The sequence below is a fragment of the Python bivittatus genome, unplaced genomic scaffold (genome assembly GCF_059951505.1).
Source record: "Python bivittatus isolate LINGU-HERP-01145 unplaced genomic scaffold, Pbiv_v1 ctg000590_np1212, whole genome shotgun sequence".
Classification (NCBI taxonomy): Eukaryota; Metazoa; Chordata; class Lepidosauria; order Squamata; family Pythonidae; genus Python; species Python bivittatus.
The window spans coordinates 18,084,970-18,097,986 of record NW_028277086.1 but is presented as its reverse complement, the minus strand read 5'-3'; the positions used below and the strand labels follow the sequence as shown (position 1 = coordinate 18,097,986).

At 38.8% G+C, this 13,017-nt stretch overlaps 1 protein-coding gene across 1 annotated transcript; it reads left to right on the top strand.

Annotated features, from left to right (window-relative positions):
- Positions 1–723: 723 nt before the first annotated feature.
- Positions 724–12,019, top strand: ENY2 (ENY2 transcription and export complex 2 subunit). Its single transcript, XM_007423670.3, has 5 exons — positions 724–938; positions 3,933–4,030; positions 5,036–5,106; positions 8,836–8,910; positions 10,054–12,019. The coding sequence occupies exons 2-5, from the start codon at positions 3,963–3,965 to the stop codon at positions 10,128–10,130; spliced, it is 291 nt and encodes a 96-aa protein (XP_007423732.1). The 5' UTR covers positions 724–938; positions 3,933–3,962; the 3' UTR covers positions 10,131–12,019.
- Positions 12,020–13,017: the final 998 nt, after the last annotated feature.

Genomic DNA, 13,017 nt, shown 5'->3' with positions numbered 1-13,017 from the left:
GGATTAAGATGGGCGGCTTCACTTTGCTTCTGTGGAAGTGTCTTCTGTGTAGGCAAGCACATCCTCAGAAGGCCACTTTTATCCTCAAAGGGACACCTACAATTTGAAGTCACTGCTTACTCCCCAGGTGTTCCATTCCCTTTAACTTTTGCCAAGAAAAGTACATGGAAACATCAGAGACTAAGCTTTAATTCCCATTCACTTTAAATAAAACAAAGCTTAACTCCCGATGGAACATCCATGTGTTTTCTTGGCAATCAATTCTTCATCATTGCTTTTTCTAAGACTTTTTTCCCAACTCCATAATGTGGTCTAAGGGCCTAGGATTCCCTAGGGTCTCCCACCCAGGCACTAACCAGACCCCACTCTGCTGCAAGACGAGACAAAGCCAACCTAGCTGGGCATTCTGTTTACTTTTAAATATAACTAAAACAAAGGTGCAGTTTTTTTTTTAAGTAAATCCCAAATAAAACAGGTAATGGGAATAATTGCAGTATATACCCCCCCTCCCCCGTGCTCAATGGCTAATTTAAAGTCAGAAGGAATTATTGCGGCGTCAACGTGCACCAACTTAGCGAGCGCGGCCAATGATTCCGGCCCAAAAATAAATAAATAAATGGCTGCAGAAGAGCATTGTGGGAAAGGTAGTTTTATGCTAACGCGGCGTGAAGGAGTCATGGGACTGGCTGAGAGGAAACGTCCTTCTGGGAGTTGTAGTTTTCCTTGGGCGACTAGGCGTTAAAGCTATGCAGATGAGAACTACGCTTCCCAAATCTTTCTGCGAGGACTGAGGCAGGGGGTTGCAAGGCTTCTCCTCTTTAGTTGGGTGAAGTCTTGGGCGCCCGGGAGAGTTGGCGGCGTGGCGAGTTCGAGGCTCCGTTGAACTGGGTCCCCTCGGAGGTTGAGGACGCGAAGGAAGGAAGTGGCCCGCCGGAGAGGTAGCCTGTTTGTTTGGGGCGGGCATTGTACCTAATGGAGGCTTTTGTGCTCGTGTGGATGTCGGCTCCCCTGCGTTTGCTTGATATTCTGGTCCCCTTTTCCCATCCCTTCCAATCTCCCTTCGCCAAACAGAAACTAAGATGCGTGCAGAGCTGACTTTTCAGTGATTGCGGGACTTTTTTTTGAGACGTGTAATTGAAGCATCATCATCGTCTTATATATTTTCAGACCTGGTGGTCGTGCAATTCAAAGCATGGACGACTCAAAATGGGTGGTTATCAGAGAGGGGATCCCCGTGTTATTTAGTAAACATAATTGTTTGGGTGCTCGATTCAGTCATCACTCAGAAACTGCATTTGCACAGCAGGGTTAACTGGGCTGCTGAACTAAACCCCTCTTGGTGGGCGGGCATAAGACATGGAAAACCTAAACTAACCCAACTGGGTAGATTTGCACCGGATACTAGGCTGCAAGAAGACTTTGCAAAGATCACCACCCAATAGCTTTAGTGTGATGTGAAAATACATTGGCTGAGTTTTTAACTGAGCAGGTTATGCATGTTGTGTGAACACAGTCCCAATACCTACCCTGCAGGTTTCTGGAAAACCAGATTAATGTTGGGAACGTGACAAGCCAACATAGACCAAGTCAGAATATTGATACTCTTATTTCAGTTGCGGGTCTGTAGGTTGAAGAGCTGTACCAAGGGTTCATGGAAGTCAGAGATCGTTCTTGAAATAGTTTACATCACTGAAATATAGTCTTTCGTTAATTACTTATTTATTTATGTGATTTATATTCCACTTGTTTCATTCAGGAGCCCAAGGGGGCATACAGAGTTCTCTATTTTTCCAGCAACTGTAAGGTAGTGAATGAGCCAGTGTGCCTCTGTGGCTATGGGTACCTTTGAATCCCTGATCCAAATCCAACCACTAAATCACATTGACTCTTTTTTTCCCCTTTGATAAAATGAAGGTCCTTTCTTGCCGCTTCCATTGAACACACACACACACCACACTAAACCTAATGTGGTTTGTTTTTGGCTTAGCCAGCAAGACGTCAACCACACTGGGAAATAGTGCAAATTGAAATCCTAACACATCTGGTATGGAGGGTACCAGGTTGGAGAATGCTAAGCTGACAGTTTTTTTATATAACTTTATTAATTAAAAAAAAAAGAACAGTAAAAACTAACAAGAACTAATATTAAGAAAAAGAATGAGAAGAAGAAAAGAGAGATTGGAAAAAAGGGTAGTAAAGATCAAGAGTGCAGAAAAAAAGAAAAGAGACAAAAGAAAAAAAAAGAATTTACTTCCAACCCTCCTTGCAACAGATATATGTAGCAATATACGTCAAATTTTTGCCATAAATATACAATATAACTTCCATTATTTCCATTAACCCATATTATTTCTAATCATCAAATCCATACAACATAATTTCATTTTTTTCTGTTTCCCACAAAAAGTCCAAAAAAGGTTTCCAGTTTGTATTAAAATTATACCATGTCTTATCTTGAATCAAAGCCATCAATTTTGCCATCTCAGCCAACTCCATCAGCTTCACCATCCATTCCTCCACTGTAGGTAATGTCTTAACTTTCTGTCTCTGTGCATATAAAAGCCTTACTGCTGTTATCATATATAAAAACAAAGTTCCATATGTTTTTTCAAACTGTTTATTCATTAAGCCCAAAAGGAAAGTCTCTGGTTTTGATTCAATATTAATCTTTAAAATCTGCTGTATGAAAATATGTATCTCATCCCAATTTTTTTTTTTTTTTTGCTTTTTTACAAGTCCACCAGAAATGATAAAATGCCCCTTCTTGTTGTTCACACTAAGCTCACAGTTTTAAATGGGGCTCAAACCATGCTGAATCATATTTTGTTGAATTATGGCTATGTTTATGCAACCCACTAATCACACTCACAGGTGGGTTCACATAACAATCTAAACTGCAACTAAATAAAATCTGTTTTGGTTTGGTGTGTTGTGAACCAATCCACTGAGTTCAAAGCCCTCCTAATGCAGACTTCAGTAAACTACCCTTGCTCTAGATACACCTGACAAAAATTCTTGAAGGCTCTCGATAGTTTAATTAAAGGCCTTTGAACTGTTTAGAGCAAACCAACCTTTATTTTCCTAAACTTTCTGGTCCACATAGAAGAAGTTTCAGAGAATAGAAGTTGTATGAATCCAGTTTCCAATGCTATGGTAAACTATCCAGGTTGGTAAGCTAGCTAGGAGAGGCCCAGACCCACTTCCATTGCGATGGATTCTTCATTTGCTTGAGTCACTGAAGAAGCCAGGAAGACAGAATTAATCATACATGAGCTGGAACTAGAGTTAAGGGCTTTCATACAAGCCATAGTTTGTAAGTTAGCTTGAAATCAAGCCTTTGCCTTTTTCAAAGCACATGATAATGGTTGGGTTCACAAATAACCGTGAGCCATAGTACTAATTATTTGGTTTAACCAACATGGTGTATGAATCAACCATTCTAGTTTACAAGCCATGCAAATGGTATGGTTTGTAAAGCCATAAAAGTTTTATGGTTTAGCGTAATGTAAGAACAGAACATTATGGCTTGATCAGAATACCCATAACTTAGTTTGATGTATTTTTATTTTTTAATTTGCTGTACTATACAAAAGTAAAGAAAATAAAGAATACAAAGAGCAGAAGAAAACAGAAAAAAGGAAGAAAAGAAAAAGAAAAACATGTAATACATGTAGAAAACAACTTGGTTTTTAATCACAGCAGTAAATCTTGATCACACAGAGTAATACTAATCAATCTTTCCATTATATTGATAGAGAACCAGTTGCAGATTTAAGGAGGAACCAAAACCAGGAAGCTTGTCAATTCTCTGGCATGTGGTTGGCAGTATGTTCAGTTTCTGGGATTCCAGACTGTACCCTCCTGAAAAACGAGTGAAAATGAGTGTTCTATGACACAAAAGTCCATCTGCTTCTCTCTCTCTTTTTAAATAGATCTGTTCTACTTGCACTCGGGAGGGAAAAATGAACAAAGATGCACAAATGAGAGCAACTATTAATCAAAAGTTAATTGAAACAGGAGAACGAGAACGGTAGGTGGGTTTTATTTTCTGCTCTAGCTGTAGAACGGTATTGCTCACTGGTTGAAAAGTAAGGATGTGCATGAAACAAAAAAAAAAGTGTTTTGTTCTGAGTTTGAGCAAAACAGCCGTATTCAGAACATTCCAATGGAACATTGTAAGTTGGCTACATTCCATCAGAACAAGACTCCATCAAGTGTTCAGTTGGAACAAATCTAGGAACCTTTTGAATGTTCTGGCCATAAGAAAAATGGGATTTTTTTGATGAGTCCATTGCTCCTTTGTTTTCCATTCTAAGGCCAAGAGAATAAGGAGTGGCAATCACATTGGCTGCTAATGTACAAGAAATAATATATTGTTAATAGATTATTGCATGTAACTTGAAAAAAATACAAGTATATATCAAAATAAATTGAGTGATCTTATCCTAAATTATAATACAGCTTGATATTGGTTCAGTAGGTTGTGTGAATCCAATTATTGTGATTTACATGCAGTTATCTTAATTATAACTTAGCACAATATAAAAACCAGCCTGTTATCTGGTTCGTGCATCCTGCTAAGTTATAGTTCATTTTAATCATGACTTGCTGAACAAGCCATAGTATTTAGGTTTACATATCACACAAAGCCATAAATTATGCTTTGCAGCTGGATTTGACTTAATTTGATCTGATCTACCAAATAAGATTGTTGCGAATATAAAAAAAAGACATGTGGGAGATCAAATGAGTTGCCTTGAACTACTTAGAGATAAAATGTAACTAACACAGCTTATTTTCATACTGACTGGGCCAATATATGCTACCTAAATTATTTGTACGAGTTTCATATTTTAAATTTTGGATCTTTTTTATGCATGTTTAAATTTTATTTGTACATTTAAAAAAAACATTCATTCATTCATTCCTAGAGTGTCAGCTATCAGATTAGGAAGAAAAGTCTATTTAAGTTTTTCTAGGACCCTGTGTGGACATTTTTCGTGCTAGCTAATTCCCAACACCATTATTTTTACAGCCTTAAAGAATTATTGAGAGCCAAATTAATTGAATGTGGTTGGAAAGATCAGCTGAAGGCACACTGCAAAGGTAATTGTCAGTTGTGAATAGATTGTGAATATGTTAGTACAATGAAGTCATGAATCCAGTATTCATGGTAATATGTTCACATGCTTGCACTTTCAGTCAAAGGTGTCTGATACAAACTGCAATATAAAAAAATGAAACTCAGATGGCAGTGTCACATTAATCCAACTTTTGTGCTTGTGTCCAAATGTTACAAGTATGTTAGTGACGTGATTTGCATCAGGAAGTAGCAACTCACATTTTGTCACTTGTCCCCCTTGACCATATGAATGGACCCTCTCCAGTGAATGCCTCTGCTTTCAGTCCTGGAGGATGATCCATTAGATTTGTATTTATTTATCTATTTAAATTTAAGTATGACATTTGTATCCTCGCCCCTTTAACTGTTTTATGCATCATGCACGAGATCCAGTTTAATATAGAGCTGGATTCCCCATGTCCCAATTTTTTGGTAATGTAATTTATTATTTATTTAGAACATGTATATCTTGCCTGCCTCCAGAATTCTGAATATATATCTTTTGCTAATTTAATGAGCTGTGGAAAGATTCCATATAAAAACCATAAATTTCTTTCTTTTGTTGAATATACAGGTGAAACTCGAAAAATTAGGATATTGTGCAAATGTTCATTTATGTCAGTAAGGCAGCTGAAAAGGTGAAACCAATATATGAGATAGACGCATTACATGCAAAGTGAGATATGCCAAGCCTTACTTCGGTATAATTGTGATGATTATGGCGTACAGCTTATGAAAACCCCAAATTCACAATCTCAGAAAATTAGAATAGTGTGAAAAGGTTCAATATTCTAGGCTCAAAGTGTCCCACTCTAATCAGCTAATGAATCCATAACACCTGCAAAGGGTTCCTGAGCCTTTAAATGGTCGCTCAGGCTGGTTCAGTAGGAACGACAAGCATGGGAAAGACTGCTGACCTGACAGTTGTGCAGAAAACCATCATTGACACCCTCCATAAGGAGGGAAAGCCCCAAAAGGTAATTGCAAAAGAAGTTGGATGTTCCCAAAGTGCTGTATCAAAGCCCATCAATAGAAGGTTATGTGGAAGGGAAAAGTGTGGTAGAAAAAGGTGCACAAGCAGCAGGGATTACCGCAGCCTGGAGAGGATTGTCAGGAAAAGGCCATTCAAAAGTGTTGGGGACTTCCACAAGGAGTGGACTGAGGCTGGAGTTAGTGCATCAAGAGCCACCACACACAGACGGATCCTGGACATGGGCTTCAAATGTCATATTCCTCTTGTCAAGCCGCTCCTGAACAACAAACAATGTCAGAAGCGTCTTACCTGGGCTACAGAAAAAAAGAACTGGTCTGTTGCCCAGCGGTCCAAAGTCCTCTTTTCTGATGAGAGCAACTTTTGCATCTCATTTGGGAACCAAGGACCCAGAGTCTGGAGGAAGAATGGAGAGGCACACCATGCACGATGCTTGAAGTCCAGTGTGAAGTTTCCACAGTCTGTGTTGATTTGGGGAGCCATGTCATCTGCTGGTGTTGGTTCACTGTGCTTCATTAAGTTCAGGGTCAATGCAGCCGTCTACCAGGAGCTGTTGGAGCACTTCATGCTTCCTTCCGCAGACGAGCTTTATGGGGATGCTGACTTCATTTTCCAGCAGGACTTGGCACCTGCCCACACTGCCAAAAGTACCAAAACCTGGTTCAATGACCATGGGATTACTGTGCTTGATTGGCCAGCAAACTCGCCTGACCGAACCCCATAGAGAATCTATGGGGCATTGCCAAGAGAAAGATGAGGGACATGAGACTGAACAATGCAGCGGAGCTGAAGGCCGCTATTGAAGCATCCTGGTCTTCCATAACACCTCAGCAGTGCCACAGGCTGATAGCATCCATGCCACTCTGCATTGCAGCAGTCATTGCTGCAAAAGGGGCCCAAACCAAGTACTGAGTACATATGCATGCTTATACTTTGCAGAGGTCCGATATTGTTCTATTTCCAATCCTTGTGTTATTGATGTCATGTAATATTCTAATTTTCTGAGATTGTGAATTTGGGGTTTTCATAAGCTGTACGCCATAATCATCACAATTATACCAAAGTAAGGCTTGACATATCTCGCTTTGCATGTAATGCGTCTATCTCATATATTGGTTTCACCTTTTGAGTTGCCATACTGACATAAATGAACATTTGCACGATATTCTAATTTTTCGAGTTTCACCTGTATACCTATAAAGGCCAGATACAATGACTCCAACACCCTAAATCAGTACCAATTTAGCATCGATTTTACAGAAGTTCTCCCTTGCATTTTTAGCATAATCAAAGATTAAAGTAACTGCATCCTCATCAGCATATTCAACTATTTAGGATAGCTAGGGGGCCAGTTTAGCATACTGTAACAGTTAAGTTATCGGACTGGAAACCCGGGTTCTAGGCCCGCCTTAGGCATGAAGCCAGCTGGGTGATGTTGAGATGGTCACTCTCTCTCAGCCCTAGGAGGCAGGCAATGGCAAACCACTTCCAAAATCTTGCCAAGAAAGCTGCAGGGACTTGTCTAGGCAGTCGCCAGGAGTCAACACTGACTTGAAGGCACAAAAAAAGTCAACAAAAAAGTGGGGAGGGGGTGAATAGCTAAAGATGCAAGCCAACATTGCTTTATCTGGGATTAAGATCCATTGACTTAGTGGAGTTGCTTTTCATTGTACTGTAAGGCTTGTGTATTTTTCCTGTATTTGGTACAGATAGGATATATGATAAGTCTGGCCTGCCTAGAAAATTTGTTAGCACCCTTCTCTCCTCTATTTTGCCTTCTTTGCATGAATCATTGTATTTTTAACACATGCTCTGAGGTTAATGCAAAATATTGGGCATATTTGCAGAACACACTAAGTTAGCTGTAAAGCTAGCGTGACATTAGGACACTAGGACTGAGAGAATGACTGGCCCAAGGACACCCAGCTGGCTTTGTACCTAAGGTTCTGAAATTAAGTTTCCCTTCATGTCAAAGCCTACAAAATAAGCTGCTTTATCTACACTTTCTTCCTCCTCCCCCATCCCAATTTTATTTTCCTTCAAGTCAGTTTCTGACTCCTGGCAACTGCCTGGACCAGTCCCTGCAATTTTCTTGGCAGGGTTTTTCAGAAGCAGTTTGCCACTGCCTACTTCCTAGGACTGAGACAGTGAGTGGCCCAAGGTCAGCCAGCTGGCTTTGTACCTAAGGTGGGACTAGAACTCATGTTCTTCCAGTCTGATGCTTAACCACTACATCAAACTGGGTCTCTATATTTTAAATTACTTTACTTTATTCCAATTACTTTGAAAGGGATTTAAAAAAAAAAAAAAGCAATGTCAGCCAGACCACAATGGTGTCTAATTATTGACCAGAATAGTTACTGCCAAACAAGGGTACAACTCAGTTTTCTGGTTATCTTAGATATAGGTTACCGTGTTACTCTTAGGTAATGTAGTACTAGTTTAGTTGAGTTGTGCAACTGAACAGTTAAGGAAGACAAACACGAAAGCGCTCTAATCTGGATTTCAGAAGAGCATGTGTGTAACTCAGGCTACAGTCCAAAGTACGCTTATTTTTTAAAAAATTCCCTATTGTATATAGTGTATACTGTAGATCAGGTTTGTTTGTGCTATTGAGTTTAATGTGTAAAAGGTATGGGTTATGTCAGTTTCTGTAACCAAAACAAGCCGATCTGCTTCTATCTGACTTTAACACCTGTCTGATTGTCCTGATCTTGTTTAGATGTCATCAAAGAGAAAGGGCTAGAACATGTTACTGTTGATGATTTGGTGGCAGAAATTACTCCAAAAGGCAGAGGTAATAAGGTTCTATTGCTTTGGTACTCGAGCATAAAGTATACACTGAATTCTTGGGATAAATTCTTTCCAGGCACTGACCAGACTTATTTGTATAGCTTCAAGAAAGTGGCTGATTCATGTGCCCTCCAACAATGCCCTGAGATTTACATTCGCGCTTTATTTCAGTGTTTATGCTGTCCCATCAAAAAGAATGACTGCATTATCAGGGCCTTTTTTCCCCCGTGATCTATACATTGAAATATTTTCACATGCTGATTTGCTATGAAAATACCTTACTCTTTTGAATGTGAGCAGCCACTGAAGGTAATGACAGAAACTAAGAATAAAACTTTAAATAATTTCTATGGGACCAGTACAGCCCTAGTTGGAGGGATATTTATTGTAAGTAACAGTTGAACTTGCTGAGATCTTCAGAAATCTTCAGCCTGTTTTAATAGCTTCCAAATGACAAGCCCATCATCTCTTATTGTTAGGAAGTTTTCAGTAACAGCCAGAATGTGCCTTCCAATAGCATAAGGCAATTATTCTTTTCTGCACGCTGAAATATGGTGCCAAGAACTGGACGCTAGGATATGCAGCCAAGTTGAAAATAACAGAGTGAATCCAAGCAGTTGGGAGCACCCTTTGACACCTCCTTAAATCACATCTTTCTTTGGGACTGTGCGCAAACCTGTCACACGTGTGGGACATGTGCGCACAATTGGTCTGATAACTATGCTTCTTTTCAGGCACTCTGAATTTGCTTTTCGAGCAATCACATCATACTGCTGACTCACCTTTTGATCAGTTCCTAGACCTTTTTCACATGCACTGTTCCCAAGTAGGGCATCCCACATCCTATACTTGTGCCTTTCATTTTTTCACAAAAACATCTATGTAGTTATCTTGGCACGATTCAGATGTTGCCATTGCTTTCTTCCTGTAAGAATGTTGAATCCCATTCAAGTCTTACCCAGAGTCTATTGTGTTTAGTTTCCTGGATTGCCAACATTGGCCAGATGGTGCCACACGGTAAACACACATGCACACACACTCATACACAGAGAGAGGCAGAGAGGGTGTTATAATAATGTATCTGAAATCTGTTGCAGTGTGACAATGGTTTCATGTTGCTCTTCTTTTTTTTCCCCTTACTTTTCAGCCTTGGTACCTGATAGTGTAAAGAAAGAACTTTTACAAAGAATAAGAACATTTCTGGCTCAACATGCCAGTCTCTGATCCTTCCGCTTGAATCTTACCATGCTGTGTTCAGTGAATCACGTGAAAAACTGGACGAACATTTTTCATGCTTCAGGGTTAAAGTTCACTATTTTTTTTAAACATTTAGTTTATTTACTGCAAGTATACTTCAATATACTGACTTCTTAATCTTGATGTTTTAATAAAAACAAAACCCCAACAACCTGTGCTTAAATGTTGAAAGCAAAGACTTTTTGCCATTAAAACAGTATTGTGTGACTTAATGGGACTGACATGTTTGAACAGTAAATCACTTCTCTGCCATCCTGCTAAACGAGTCCCAGCACAAAGGATAAGAAAGAATAAACACTAAGTATTTGATATCAGTTGCAAAACAGCACAGCAGCAGAGCCCACAGCAAGCTGCCATAGCTCCAGGTGATGGCACATGACCAGTGACATCACACAAATACAGCCATTACATGCTTGCAGGGTGACTTCTGATGGAAATCACAGCATTTGTGTGACAACATCTTACAGAGTTTGTCATTTGACCCCTTTCCCTCCACCCCATGGATGCCCATGAAAGGAATTATTCCTCTGGAATATTGGAACAGACAGGGTAGTGGAGTATAGATTCTGCCTACTTTTAGCCTATTACAGGTCATAATGAGTAAATAACATGAGTTCTTAAAAAAAAAAAAGAGGAAAGTAATGTGGTATTGCCATGGCAAAGAAAGCCAGATTCTGTAATCTGCAATGCAATTTGGGCCATGTATATCTAATATTCCTGCTGCTACAAGATTGTCCAAATGGAGACTGCTCTCAGAAATTGTCATTTCTCTGGTGATGGTTAACTGACATCAAGGCCTAAAAAACAAGATTTTAAAAAAAACCCACCGCAGATTCTGAATACTCTATATTTTTCATACCTCACTTACCTGACAGAATCCTGAATAAAACACTATTTGCAATCCTACTTAGTAGTATAAGGGTTTGATTTTAATAATGAAGTAGCATCATTTTGAAGGTTTCTTTAAACTCAAATGGACATTGCTAACTAAATATAGTAGGATTGCATTTCATGCATAGTATGACTATTACTTGTGAGTAAGTCAGAACCAGGCTATGTGGTATAATATGTAGTGGACGTATCATTTTTCCCAGCAACTAAAACTACCTTGAGAATAGATGATTCTTGAGATAGGAGAGAGTGTGTTTCTGTGCATTACAAAGCTACCATTTTCTACATTGCAGAAATCCAGACAAGTAGTAGGTGACAGCAGATTGCCTCTCTCTGCTGCCATCTAGTGATCACCCAGATGTTTGCAACTCAAATATGGTAGATCTAATATTTGGCATAGATCAAATGGAGATAACCTTTTATGAATGGAAGTTTAGTTTGAATATTATTAAGCAAACATGGATGTCAGGTCTCAATTCTATAAAACATGAATTAAATGCTTCACAGAAATTATATTCTATTTAAAATGTATTCCTCAATACTTTCAATTTCTATTTTTTAAAATGAGACAATCAGGATGAGAGAGAAAATATATTATTGGAACAGAAAGATGGGCCTCAATTAAACAGTAACAATACTCTGAAATTAATGTTTTGTTATGAGCAATTTACTCTTTATATTAATATTTATTTTTAGAAACATATTGTATTGTTTTAGAGGTTTATTTGGAGAAACTCCCATGTTTTTCATTTGGGAAGCATCACTTGTCAGCAAAAGGGGGTTAATTTTCCAGGTTCGTATTTATGCCATAAAATATATATTATTTCTTGGTTAATGAATGACACATTTTGCTTACTAGAAATTTGATGTAGCACCCTTTTGAGAATCCAAACACCTTGCCAACTATCTTTCCTTTTTTTAAAATGCTTTTGAACATACTGTTAAAAAAAAGGGCCAATCCCCAGCCCACTATATTTTAACTTTTTTGGACACTTTATATGCATGTATTATAAATATATATTTGATGGTAAAAAAGTTGAGTTTTATTTTGGGAGGGTCAAGTGTAGGCAAAGATGGATAATGTGCTGAATGTTATTACTAGAGAGGAAGGCAATGATAAGAGACAATCACAAAGATAAGGACATTTCAGTGAAAGAAAGATCAACTGATAATCTATAACTGAAAGCTGGACATTGCAAAGGAAAAAAAAGATGCCTTAGAGATTTGGAGATGGTTACAGGTAGTCCTCAGCAACTGCCTTATTTAGCTACCCTTTGTACTTACAACAGTGATGAAAAAGTAACTTTGTGACCGGCCTGCACATTTACAACCTTTGCAGGTCTGTAAAGCCAAGGAAAGCTGAAGTAAGATCATAAGCAGTCATGGTTTTACTTAGCAACTGCTTCACTTAACAACCAAGCTGCCAGTCCCTATTGGCGCTAAGCAAGGAATACACGTACTAGCATTACAGTAGGCTGCAAGAACCAACCAATCAATGCTGGCTGATGACAGCTGACCTTCAGCTTAGGAAGGAGAAACTCAAACCATTTGTGGATATGTAATGCAAGCACAAGGTGGACCAAAAGAATCGCTTATGCTTGGCAAGATCAATAGTAGCACAAGGAGAAAATAATGGATAAAAGCTTGGTGTTTGGCACAAACCATGACATGAGAACAGCAGAACATGCCTCACAGATAAACGCTCGTCTTTCATACTGGCATCTTAACAATGGATAGTGCCACACAGGTCATCGCTGGAACTCCGTTCCACCCTACAAAAAAAATGTGGATAAAGTGGGAGAACTGATGAAGTAACTACAATGGCTTTAGCTGAAATTACTAAGAATAAATCAAAGCAACAGGCATTTCCCCGTTGGCTGGGGAATCCTGGGAGATCTTAAAATTGAGAAACGCTGGTTTAGATTATAGATTTTTTTTTTATCCCGTCTTTATTATTTTTATA